Here is a 13771-nt window from a genome sequence, read left to right as displayed (position 1 = left end):
GATTTATGATTTATGATTTATGATTACGAATATGAAATTAGATAGAAAGATAGAGAGATCGTGTTTTGCGACGTACCGTGTTTTAAAAAACTCAGTTGATCAAATGTGTACGAACGATATCGGCAACTTGGACGAATAATTATATCGAGGTATTTGTAAAAATAAGTTGTTCGTAGTGTGGTTAGGCTGCGTCCGGATCGCTGTTGGCGATCAGTGCGGATACTTTAGCGAGTAGCGAACGCTATTCGTTCGAGAGGCGGCATACGAAAGGGTTGGCCAGCGTACGAGCAATAAGTTTCTAACCGTTTGGAAGCTGTTTGCGAGTTGTTGGAGAACCGCGGTGTGGACACGACGCTGTTCCGCCGTTTCTGCTGGTGAGCAGCTCGCGAATAGTTCTAGTCGGTCTGGACAAAGCGTTACGTATCTTGCAATTAGTTAAAATGTGCGTTCAATGTGACGATGCAAAACGTTCATGGTTTTGTTATTACGTGAGACGAATAGCGCGAATGATAAGCACCGACTAACGCCGACTCAGGCTATCCTATCGCGTACGAAAAATAGCGAAAGTTTCTTCTCTTTTATTCGTCTCACAGACCTTTCGCTCGTGAGAAAAATGTTAAAAAGTAATGCTCGTAAACGTTCCGTATATACGGCGTAAACGATGAAAATTCGAACAACAACGAACGCGTCTTAGCGTTGATTCGGAATATCGTTGTACATATTTCTTTCATCGATGAAACGGGCAACGACGTAGCGTGCTACTCGTTTCGTGCGAATTTCGCAACATTCGGTTCACGTAATACGTATCGTAGAACGCGTGTGTGCGTGTCAGACAAGATATCCTACGTTATTAGACGTGCCTTTAATGACGCCACGCTTCCACGCGCTGTTATTATGTCGTCGGACCGAGCTAGCCGACATTCTGGTCAGTGATGTATCGTTGTGAAACCGGAATGGGGGATACGTAGTTGACGCGAATTATCGTCGCGTTGCACGTTCGGTGGAAAATTTTTCACCGTAGTGGATAATCGAGGTATTTGTAGAACCATTTGTATTACACCGTTAACCGTGTAATAATCGCTCGAGTTCAAGGAATGGATGTTCTTGGAGTCGGATCTCTTTCGAGGATAATTCCGCGGCATATTCGATCGATAGCGAAACATTGCCGCGCACGGCGGCATAAAACCAACAAGCATAGGAGATAGCGGAAGAAATTTTTGGATAGATGCAGATATTCGTGAATCTTGACGGATCTTTAACGCTTCCAATGGATGCGTGAAACAGTTGGACGGTATTTTCCCTTTAGTTTCCCGCTACTCGATGCTTTTAGTAGAAACAACAAGGACAAACATTTCAAGGATACTTTTGCCAAGCCAAAGTAAGAAAAAAATGAAAGATATATCAATTGCGTCGGAGATTTCGTTCATTGGTCGTTGATATTTCAAAACGAATCGGAATATTTCCGATTATCGGCGAGATTTTCCCTGTGCAAACAAATATACTTGCAACTTAAGCGATGTAGGACACGGTAATTGTCAGACTTAAAGAAGCATGTCCGGCAGTTTAGCTCGTACAAATTGTAGACAAAAAGACTATGACATTCGCTTTCATAAATGGTGCGGAACTTTGTATATACGCGTATACACGCGAGTACTCGCGCATACTCGCGTATACCTGCCTGTGATATACTCGTTACATAGGACCGAGGCCAGTGAGTACTTTACGCGATTTAAGAAACTGTTTCATCTAGCGATTCTATTCGCGTATTCAACGCTAGCGAACACGAATGTACACGATCGACGATAAAGGATATAAAGTGGATTCGAACGATAGCCTTGCGTTCAGCCTAATTTTCTTTAAACATCCATGACTCGAAAACTAAAGTATACGTAGAACAGTATATGTTCGTAAGACGTTATTTTCGTTTGTAGACATTTATCGACACGCGTTCCGATCGAATCGGTCCGTGCGAGTACCTGATCCCCGACTCTGGTTACTCTATGTCGTATTAGCAAACAGCTGGATTAAAAGCGATTTCAATTGGGAATACACCTTGAATCCTCCGTGAACTCCTTCGGAGACCGTGATTACTATGCCGCGCGTGACATTGTCGCGTATGACCGCAACCAATCGCCATTGGTTGGCCTCGACATTAAAAAGGGGCCACCTTATGATCGCGATGAGTCGATGGTTGCTTCGTCGAGTCTCCTGTCTTTCCGCTCTCTATGCGACACACGCGCGAGTGAAAATAACGATCGATCGCGCAATCGTCAAAGAAAATATCGTAATCGGATCGTTCATGGAACAAAGTTAAAGCGGAGTACAGAAGTTACGTCGATCTATCGAGGACAGGATATATGATCGCGAAATCTTAGGAGTTCGACTTACCTGTCTATCTTTTTACGAGAGTTTGTTCAATTTTGTTACGCGCCCCAAAACTTTCGTATAAACATCACGACGAAAGGAAATTACAAACTTAACTATCCACTTGCATGTTTATAGCTGTTAAAGCACTTTAGTGGCTAATTTATTAGTTACAGTAGCGAGAGTATAAGGAGACGCAAATATCGTCGATTATTTAAGTGAAATTGTTTTTTATTTACACAGAGCGCCCGATTTCAATGCATAAATGCGAATTACTGGTAAACTATCTGCTGTATGAAAAAAAATAAAATAAAAAAAGGTTCAGAGAGAAATCGAATAATTATTTAACTGGAATCGTATAGCTTTTTATACAGTAACCGATTCGTCATAACGTTCTCTATAAAAAATTGTCAACCTATTCGTGTCGAAAGTTTAGTTCGAATTAGTTTAGCAGATATTTTCGCGCTTATTTTGTAAAATTTCCAAGGAAAAAGGAAGAAGTAGAACGAAATAGAAAATAAAATGTACCAATTTTTCTTTGCGGGAAAACTGTGATTTAAAACTTGGATATCGCTCTCGGACGATCGATCTATCGTCACTCTCGCACGAAATAGCCGACGAACTGAAAATCTCTCTGTTATATCTTATCGCGAAATATTGTGTGCTGGCCAGAATTTCATCCAGTTTCCTTCGTGTTTTTCGCTAGTTCCTCGTGTCTCGTGTCTCGTCTCTCGTCTCTCGTCTATCTGTGTAATTCCATGTAATTCTATGTAATTCCATATTGCCATTTGTAAAACGCACTCGTTAACTCGATCGTTCCCAGTCTAAATAAATAGCAATAAAAATCAACGGAGGAAGAGAAACTCGGAAGTTTCAGACAATATTGTCAGATGTTATCGCGTCAAGTGCCCCACAGTGTTTGAAATACCGTGAATCGGGTAAAGAGTGGGCCAAAATTGAAAGCACTTTTCGCCCGCTCTCCGCCATTTTCGAACTGAATTTCGCGTCGAACGATACCTCGCGATAGGAAATTAATCGGCACGGATCAACAAAGTAGCTCAAAATTTAGATTATAAATATTTATTCGCAAACAGTGATTATCGAGAAGGTGGAAGTTTTTCTTATTTTATTACTCAAAATCGCGCCAAATGGACGCTTAACGTTGGTTATCGACGAATCGAAGATACTTATCTGTTGGCAGCGAAAGAAAAGAAGAGAGACGCTTCTCGTCGTTTGACATGAAACACGTACCGCAGGTGGTTTTGCTACAGAAGTTAAAATAGCTTGCGTGTACGACGATACGATAAATAACGCGGATACGTATAACGTGTATGTAACATTATGTAGTCCGAAATTTATACTTATTTTTAATCGATCTAAAGATACATTTCCACATCTATTGCCATTTTTTTGCTATTACGTGGTATTGACAAAATCCGCAATCGCTTAGTTGCCAACCCAATAGCCCTATGGATATATAAAATATCGTACAATGTAACGCGATTGATTGTTCCTTATGACAGTTTCATCGTTGAATCGCTGTCGACAAATACGATATTTCCTGCTTCGAGATACGATGTAACCTATTGTTAATAGAGTTGCTTACTGTGTACGCTTTGGATGCAAGTCGGCAGATTGCTTTACCGTAATGTCGATTCGGATGCGACTGACGAATCGAAAGCCACGAGATTTGAAAGAGAAACTTTTACAACGCACATAGCCAACGAATTTAGAAAATAAATAAATCAAATACGTAATTTTGTCCTGTACTTTTGAAAGAGTCGAAACTTTTCCTTACTCCTTAACGTTCTAATCCTGTTCACACTCCTTTCGATATATCTTTTAAATCTCTTGGTTTCTTTATTTTCCAGGGTAAAATGATCGAAAGCTACCGGCCGCGTACGTTTATACAGACATACAGCACATTCATCAGCCCGATATAATACATTTCCGACACGGCAGTCATGCTAATAATCGATTCCGGAGAGGCACACACGAGCAGAAGGAACAAATATTATCACATGATGCGGTGGAATAAATTTCAATTACGAAATGATGAAGTTCCATTTACAAATTCAGCCAAAGAAGTAATGTGTGCGTAACAGCACATGATTTTAATCACGTGCTCAGTTAAGTCTAACTGTAGTCACGCGCAACAGCGTAATAATTAACCCCTTAGCTCAGTTGGGTCAACGATGTCGTTCAACCAAGTACAAACATTCCGTCTCGGTGGCTCACACTTGTAAATTGCAACGTTTCATGGCACGCATCGATTCTCTTATCATCCATTATCCCTGCGTTATCGCAGTGCCGCGTCACAGATCGCGTTAAACCTTTCGTATCGGATTTTCGCCAATATCTCCAGATAGAAAAATTTCATTTATTTTTCAGCTTTTATTTTCGTTTCATAAAAAATTCGCTCGCGTACGTTAATTGTGGATGATAAATAGAACGTTCGTTGTCTAAATGTTCCATATTTCACTGTTTTTTTTTTGTCTTTTTTCTTTTACATTGAACATACTCGATCCGTTCTCTATCTTTCTACAGTTAGCGTATCATAAAATAGTAGAGTAGATGGTGAAAAACAGGGTAGAAAACGAAGACGTTTTCTCTCGATCTTCTCTCGGACTTATAATCGGTATTTGTATACGCGTAGATCTGACATCTACGTACATAAGAACGTAGGTAGGTCGCGAACAGCCTGACCTAAGAGAATTACAGTTTAAGAACTTGCTTCGAGTATCGTAAATGCGATGGACGCGGACAATCGGGGTTACTTTATATACGATCTCGAAATTTGATCAAAAAATGCATAAATGGTAAATTAACGATTTGAAATAATTTCAAAGGCAACGTATCTTATTGAATCACATGTTTATATAATTTGTCTGTTTGTCGCCTAAATTTAGAAAGTTCTCGAAAGAACTGGAGATACGCGATTAAGATATTTTATATATCCGTTATTTTAATAGAAACGCGAAAAGCGATTCGGTACGAAAGCCCTAAGCCCTAAGGCGATCGTAATCGCTGTTTCCAGTAACTTTTCGGAAAACGGTTGAAACTAAGAAGGAAGATAAAAGTAAGAAGCAAAGAAAGACTCACCGCAAATTGGAGACAACGGTGACGTAGTTGCCTTCGATGGAGACCAGGCCGACATTCTGCAGTATAATACCGGTGATCAACATGCCGATTAGAGCAGGAAGGGTGGTCAAGGAGAATAGCCATCCGCCAAAATGCGCCGCTAAGCAAAGGGTGGCGAGGCCGAAAAGCTGACCACCGGGGGCGGCGTCATCTTTTAGTATCGTATACACGATGCCCCAGAGCAGCAGCCCTAACAGGAACAGGCACAATAGTCGAGCGAATTTTCGGTAGGTCGGACAAAACGGTTGCGGACAGGCTTTCCTCCAACCCGTCGGCTCCCACGATGGCGTATCGTCGCGACCGTGGCATCGCGCGCAAAACAGGTACAACCATGATCTGAAAGAAGCATCAAGCCTGAACAAAGTTAAAGTAGAATTATCTTTTTTATGCTTTTGGTTATGTTTGCTTATGACCGAGAATTACGAGAAATTCTCTTTCTCTTTGCTTTCTTATTCGTTTGTTTTAAGATAGCGCAGGCAAGTACCTTGATAGAAAGACAACGACGATGTGATGGTAAGCGTTCTCGTATAGTTGCGATACGTTAGACGTCGGTTTTTTTTTCATTTTCAAAGTTTTACTCGCAGTTTTATGGAGTAGCTGTCAGGGGAGTAGCTGGGGCAACAAGTGGAACGGCGAATAGGCGATAAAGGTAATTTCGAAATTAAAATATATATATTAAATCGGAGCATATTTTTATCCAAATATATAGATAGATAGATTTGCTATCGACGCAAAGATAGATGGACGCTTTGCGTGAGTTCTGCTTGCGAAACGCGTTGCGATTCGCGTGTCGATTCCTAAGTACGTTTGACGAAACTTCTTAATCTATGATCGGATGCTGACATATTTTTAAGAACGTCTGGATATCATTATCGACAACGATGTTACGGTCTACGCGTTCAAACCTACATCGTTGTTGTTGCTGACCGATTAAGACGGTATACTAATTCCTGTATCGATGAAACCGCAACTAATATCGATATACCGGTACGGTACGGAACCTCGGAGACGATGCATGCATCGCAACCTATGGACGATATGGACAATGCATCCTAAAATTCGTATATTATAAAAAATTAATATGCGCACAGCTATCATACACGATACCACCACAGTCACGATCTATGAACCTTACCTCGATTACCTATCTGCCCTCCGCACTAATTAAAATAACGTCAGCTTTTACGATAATTTTATTCGAACGTTTTATTTAAAGCAGCGCTGCTGCCCATTAAAGAGCGTGGAAACGATTTTGACTGAAATTGCAGATATCAAGGTGCGTACGACTATACAATGACATATTTACGTATTTATCGAAAGTTTCATTTTAGCAAAATCTCGTAATTGTATTTTCGCGATAAGAGCGAAAATCGAAACAAAACAGGGGACGAACGAAATAAGGCCAATGTAGGAGAAGTTTCAGAGCGAAATGCGCACCGCATCTCGATCGTCGACGTCGATGTTGATATTTTACTGTAAGATTCGGTATCTTGAAATACCACCATCTGTAAGTCACGTCTTTTTAAAGAATTATCTGCACCTGTTTGATGGAAACTGCATTCACTTTTAGGATTTTAATCCGTCCGAGATTGGAATTTCGTTATAAAGCCATAAATATTTGTACGTGCGTTTTGAAGTTTTACCACCGAACGATCGATTTCCGAAGTAAACGAACAAATTTGCTTCGCGGTTGATTTCAAGAACGTTAACTCTCTCTGTTGGAAGATACGGTCGCTCGCAAAGTTATACTCGACGGCTTTTCGGCTTTTCGCCGATCCGATCTAATTCTTCGTACTAACTTTGACTCTGTCTCTGACTCGGACTCTGACTCTGACTCTCCTAAAAAAGCTCGTCGAGAATTCAGAAAGCGTTAACGGAAGCGTGTATACCCTGTAGAGTGCAGGCGAACAGACGATGTAGGAAACTTGGCGTAGAGCTTCGTTCAATCTCATTAGACTTTATGATCTTTATGATCTTATCAAGGCGATTGGAAATGACACGCTTTGTAACCGACCGTTACATCACGAACTACGCTTCCTCGATCCGTTACAATTCCCCCGATTAGGATTGCCTGCTACGAATAGTTTTCATTCGTTGCCTCCGTATCGCTTGTACGCGGATCTCGTTCGGGGAAAAACATTGACCAGTAGAATCGCGATGATGGTGCGAACGATGTACAGGTACGCGCGTTAAACGCGCGCGATAGACGGTGCGCGTTGGCGTTTCCAAGTTCCCGACTCTGTTTTTATTTTCTTCCACTCACTTATAACCGACCAGTACGTTTTCACTACGTTAACAGGTATTTCTTATTGTTAATATAAATATTACGCGATATCGTGCGATCGATGATCTTTTAGTATCGGTATTGAAAAATTATGTACGTTTTTTGCTGTAACTACGAAATTACGTCATCGACTTTAATACAATACGTTACAACGTTAAGAAACGAGTACGGTGTTAAGTACGGCGGTTAAGGAATCGACAGCTTAAACAGTTGCGCGAAGAGCGTTTAAAGCTTGGATGCAAGGCGCGAGATGCCATGAAAGGGACGATATTTTTTATCCTCCATTTACCATTACACGCGCGTAAGAGTGTTCAGGTATTACGTTCGTTGAAATTATCGTTGTATTAAAACTAGAAGATGTTTTCTGCGATATTTAGCAAAAAAAATTTAGTAATAAAAAACAAAAAAAAAAAACGTTCCAAGTTTGTTTTGTTCAGGAAAATGTCTTTCGTTTAAACATATTTTCCCCGTGATAGATTTATGCGGATACGTCCTCCTTTTATCGGTCTCTCGAACTGATTTCGCGATATGAAAAATAAAAGAGATACTTGTATTTATCATAGATATTTCTTCTAATCTTATTAAGAAATATAGCACTGTACGACGTTGTCTCATTATCAACGTGCAATACCGGACAGTGCTTATTTTAATAAAATGTCATTAAAAGTCTTATATAACTCGAGCCTTGGAAAGCATGGATTAAAATATTACGTTACCGCGAACTTTGCTTTTAAAAGCTGAACGCGATCTATTTTTTCTAGATTCCCGCGTACTCTGTATGTACGCTATCGCTATATCTATCGCATCGGGTCGTCGTTTTTAAGAGAATGTTTTAGAAAAATCAACATCGATCGTACCTGTGTGTATCAAGGATCGAGATACTTGCGAGATTCGTTATGCCGTCGCGTTTCATATAATAACAAAATACCGATTTTACCAAATACGATCGATCGACGTTTATTAATAAGCTCGCGACGAAAATTGATGTTGTTTGTGTATCTACGTGTATTTAAGGAATTTCGATACATTTCGCAAGATAAGGGAAACTGATGTACGCGATTCTTTCGCGCGAATAATATTCAACGTGGTCTAATCGAACGCGAAGACTGTTACGGTGAAATTCGCGACAACGCGTTAGGAACAGCTAGAAATCCGACTAAAATCTTCTCTGCCAGCATCTTCTCTGTCATCTTCGATCGACATCGAGAGGATACGCGTTTGCCCAAACGGACCAAACTACGGCATTGTCGGCGTTTCGAAGCTGTGTGAAAATGAACTGTTCGAAAATTATTAGGAAAAATATCGAAAGAAAAATGGACGGAACGAAGGAATATCGGACGAGGAATTCTTCGAAGTTTAACGCTTTAGAGCGGCTAACGATGGCGAATCGACGCAGATTCGATTCCGATAGAATGATTCTGAAGATTCTTACCGTTCCAACTCCTCCGAGTACTCGAGCTTGTCCCTAATGGAGCTGGTCAAGCTATGCGCCGACTTCTTCCTGTTTCCATTGATCCTGCCGTTCTCGAGATCGAACTTGTGCTGCGGAATATTCTCCGCGCTACCATAGTTACTACTTCCATGTTGCAGTATCGATTTGCCGCGACCCTGATCGGAATTATACTCGGAGCTGGCGCTTATGCGCCGATGATGATCAAAGTTGGGATTATCCATGCCGAGGATCTGATCGCTAATGGAGACGCGTCGCTTGGCTAACTCCTCGGTCGACCTGTTCGTTCTGTTACTCGTGTCGATTTCCATATTGTATTTCGGTGCTCTCGAGAACTAACCAGAACGTGCCCTTTAAGAAACCAATTTCTATATATATATATATATATGTATATGTATATAGGCGTGCGTGTATACGTATTCGGTGAAATCGGTAAAAGCTATCCGATACGTGGAGTCGTGTCGTTATCGATTCACGATGTTTCACTCGATCGATTTCGAACAATCTCGATCAACGGAGATTTAAATCGTATGCAGACGAATCGAGCTGTGTTGTCATCGGTTGTCATCGGCCGAATGATCGACTCGCAGTTGGCAAGCTTTCTCGATAGGATAGACACCGGCTATGCGAGCTTCTCGATGTTTCGCAGGACAGAGGCGAAAAGGTCTAGTTTGGCCGTAGGAATCCAACTGACTGTCCCGTTTCTCGTTGGAACACAGGGATATTCTTGATACACCGAGTCTTGGATTCGACAGGAGCAACGCGAATCCATGTACCCAACGTAGAGTTCGAGTTAGATTGGTGGAAAGAGCGTTTAAGAAAGTTTCTAAAAATCCTTGCTATTTGGCCGAACGCGACCGAAATTGTTCGACAGGCTTGAGTGTCGCCAAGCGCAGCTTAGATCACGAGCAAGGAGAAACGAACGAAACGCACCGTATCGCGTTACAGCGAACGCTAGGTAACGCAGTCGTGTTGGTTCGATTCGCGATCGAGAAAAGAACAAAGTTTGCCAAGTGGAGGAAAAAACCGACGGACGATCGTCGGAGGATCGTGTAGAAGAAACGGCTTTCCTCGATCGACTGCCGATGGAGACGACAGCGGTCGACGATCACAGCTCGACGTTCCCCTGTCGACCGTTGACAGTGTACGGAGTCGCGTGACGATGACTCCGAGAAAGTCCAAACACGATGATCCCCGATCGTTGATTAACGATCACGCGCCTGATAGGGGAGCCAGCAGATCGTTAACAGAGTCGCGTGACGCTTTGTTTTTCCAGGGAGACTCGCTAACACCTCGCGCCGATATCTCGACGACCGCTTGTCGTCTTCGACACCTTGACCCGCTTTTACCGTCACGATCCTCTCCACCGACGCTCTACAACGCCAGAGAGCTTCCTTCGTTCACCTCGTTAGACGCGAGATTCAAGGTTCGCGATGCCGGTTCTAACTCGCTTCCCCTTCGTTCCTACTTCCTCTGTTCTTTCCTCGTCGATCGCTTTGTCTCTTGCTCCACCGTGTCCAGCAGCTACACTTTCCAACTAACCAGCTATTATCTTTCAACTTTGCCGATAATTCTCTCGCCCGTTACCAAAGATCGTCGACACGACAGAACGCACGATATACCAAATACACGCGATAAAAGGTAAAACTCGAACGAAGAGGACTCGTCTCGTTCATTTCGTATCACCGCACAGATTCTTCCGTTTCGACGAAACTCTTAACACTCTTCGAACACGCGTTTCCATTAATCTCGTCTGCAAAGTATAGAATACTCGTTAATTAGCCTCGTTGAATCGTGGCAGCTTGGCTGAAAATCTACGTCGATCGTCGCACGAAACGCGAAGCGTGGAAACGAATATGTACTGTGAAACGAGCACGGTTAACTAGCGACTAAACGCCGCAAAGTGTGCACCGCTACGCTATGTTTATACGAATGGTGGGGCTGGTAAAAAGCGCTGGAACACGGCTAAGGAGGGACAACGTTACGGCTGACGGAATAATTGTTACCGCGTTGCACAGGATGGGCACAGCTGGACACCTCATTGACAGTCTATTCGAGCCTAACCCAGCCGACCTGTCGTGCCCCTGATCGCAACCGATGCCTCGACGCGACGCGACGCGACGCGACACGACGCCACGCGACGCCACGCCACGCCACGCCACTCCACACCACTTCACTCCACTCCGCTCCACTCCACTCCGCACCACTTCACTTTACTCCACGCTACGCTACGCTACGCCACGCCACGCCACGCCACGCCATGCCGCGTCGCGTCGCGCCACGCCACGCCGCGCCACTCGTTGATTTAGCAAGATCGGCGAGAATCGCGAAGGAACGGAGGAACGAACGGCCTCGGAATACGAGAGCAGACCGGTGATTATAAATTTACCGAGCTTCTGGAGCTGCTCCGTCGGAAGCTTCGTAAAATTGTTCATTGTCAGAGTCACTGGGCTTTGCGACAGTTTGGCGTTTTACGCTCTTCCTTGTACAAGGGCGAAGATAAAAGAACGGACTGTCTTAAATGTCCCTTTTAACCACAGAGCACCGATGTTGCGTTAACGCAACTCGCGACTGTCTCTCTCGGTAACGCTTTAACGTCGATGAATTCTCGTTTTCTTGCCGCACTGAGATACGTACTTTTCTTTTTCTACACATATCACTCTCGTTTACTCGTTAAACGTCGTTACGATGTAATACGAATTATTTATTTAAATATACGAATATTTGTATTTTAGTCGCGCCATATAATATCCGCGGATCTGTTTCCTTCTTCGAAGGTTTAAGGGTGTCGAGAGCGTTTAACACTTCGAACAGCTAGGAATATTTCAAACGGAACATGGTTATCCAGACGAGTCCCATTAAAATATCTTCTACACCACTTTCAACGACAAACCTTCCGATTGTTGTAATTTCTCGTTCTTGTTTTTTCTTTTTTCTTATTAGATATTAATTATAACGCAATCCGGCGTTATCAGATCGTTTATAAGTAGACGATGGAATACTTTCTCAAGCGTAAAGCGTCTCCCCGATACGTTATCGCTTGTCCTACCGTATACTTCCAAAAGGAAGGATTTTTCTGTGTAAGAAAAAGAAAAGAAAGAAAAAGAAAAAGAAAAAAAAGAAAAATACCGTCGCAAATATCATGTTGCCGCAATTCGAATCTAAAACTATATTATATATATTAATGAAATTTGTTTTTTTTTATTCGTTCGATTTACAATCGATTTAAAAAATTATTTGTCATTTAAGCGTGTCGCTTTCGTCTCGTTAATTCAAGAATAAGCGATTTCGTTCTTATCTACGAAATACGTTCGTTTTTCGATAACGATGCGGTTTGACGCGCTGTAAAGTATTTCGTTATTTAACTATCGAACGAGATAATTCCTTATTTCATTTTTTATTTAAATAAATCGCGTTAGAAATACAGACTTGCTCGCTTCGTACACACGTTAATCGCGTTGAATACGCGGTAGAGTTTCTTATATACGCAACGAACTTTTCAAACGATTCGAAATTCCCCTCGATGAAAGAATCGTTACGTCGAGTTTATCGTTCACTTATCTTCGATATACACGTCTTATCCATTTATTCCAAAATTCGTCTTTCGAGAGAACAAGTCGTTTGCGCATTGGTAGAGCAACGTGAGTTCGCTAATGCCGTTACAGTGGTATTCGTAATATGAAAATTGTTTGCTGTACCAGCTTTCAGAGGTAAGTTAGCGCTTGCTTTTCGTTAAAAAGTATCGCCATAAGGTTTTCGCTGGTCGATCGTATAGAAATTTTGTAACGATCGAGGGTCTCGGAGACGCAAAAACTGTTTTCTTCGTCGACGAAAATGGCGCTCGAAACGTAACAACCTGGCCGTGGTAGACGCGCGCCTTTTCAAGGACTTCAGCACCAAATACCACACTCGAATATCGTTTCACACACACGATATGTACGTATATTGCGAAACGCGTCGTTTCGACAACGGTTCGATCTACTCCGTCCGTGCCACTACTCGTTCGCATACTAAAACTTTGCGTCGAACAAAGGTTCGAATTCACCGTTGACGATACAGTTGCGTCGTTGCTTCTATATTTGTTTACATGTCGCTCGGTTCTGATTCAGGAACACAGCTACCTAAAGTCAGATACCCAAGTACTCGATGTGACAGTCGGCTCGAACCAATTTAAGGTATATCGTTTTAATTTCCACTCATTTAATGGATAAATGAAACGCATGGAACAGAAATTCAAATGTTAACCTATTTACACCGTTATTGACAACGTACTGCCCAACCACGATGCCGATCGAGATATTTTGTTTCGATCGTTGATTCGAACGAGAATCATTCGACAGACGCGTAATATGGTTGCTATTGGTCCCGTCGTTTGTTCTTCGTCGATGGAAAAGAAAAGCAGGAAGAGAGAAAGTTGGCAAACTTGTAGAATCGTAACGGTTTGTAAAATCGAATCTCTAAGAAGAAACGATTCGACGATGAGAATTAGCATGCGCAAACGTAAATGCGAAATCGTAACGAGCCGACTCGAT

At 42.2% G+C, this 13771-nt stretch overlaps 1 protein-coding gene across 2 annotated transcripts in view; it reads right to left on the bottom strand.

The window, feature by feature from the left end:
• Nha1 (Na[+]/H[+] hydrogen antiporter 1) overlaps nucleotides 1-13771 on the bottom strand; it is a 92431-nt gene that overhangs the window by 53140 nt on the left and 25520 nt on the right. The window contains exons 1-2 of one of the 2 annotated variants that reach the window (XM_033336154.2): nucleotides 9222-11166; nucleotides 5467-5841 (exon numbers count right to left, since the gene is read on the bottom strand). In XM_033336154.2, coding sequence (XP_033192045.1) covers nucleotides 5467-5841; nucleotides 9222-9550 — 704 coding nt within the window. In that variant the 5' untranslated portion in view covers nucleotides 9551-11166. Of the gene's footprint in view, nucleotides 1-5466; nucleotides 5842-9221; nucleotides 11167-13771 lie in introns of those variants that run through there. The other variant, XM_033336162.2, reaches the window with a different exon arrangement.

The sequence above is a fragment of the Bombus vancouverensis genome, chromosome 7 (assembly GCF_051014615.1).
Source record: "Bombus vancouverensis nearcticus chromosome 7, iyBomVanc1_principal, whole genome shotgun sequence".
NCBI classification, from domain to species: Eukaryota; Metazoa; Arthropoda; class Insecta; order Hymenoptera; family Apidae; genus Bombus; species Bombus vancouverensis.
The sequence above is the reverse complement of the archived record's forward strand: the minus strand, read 5'-3'. Positions and strand labels throughout refer to the sequence as shown.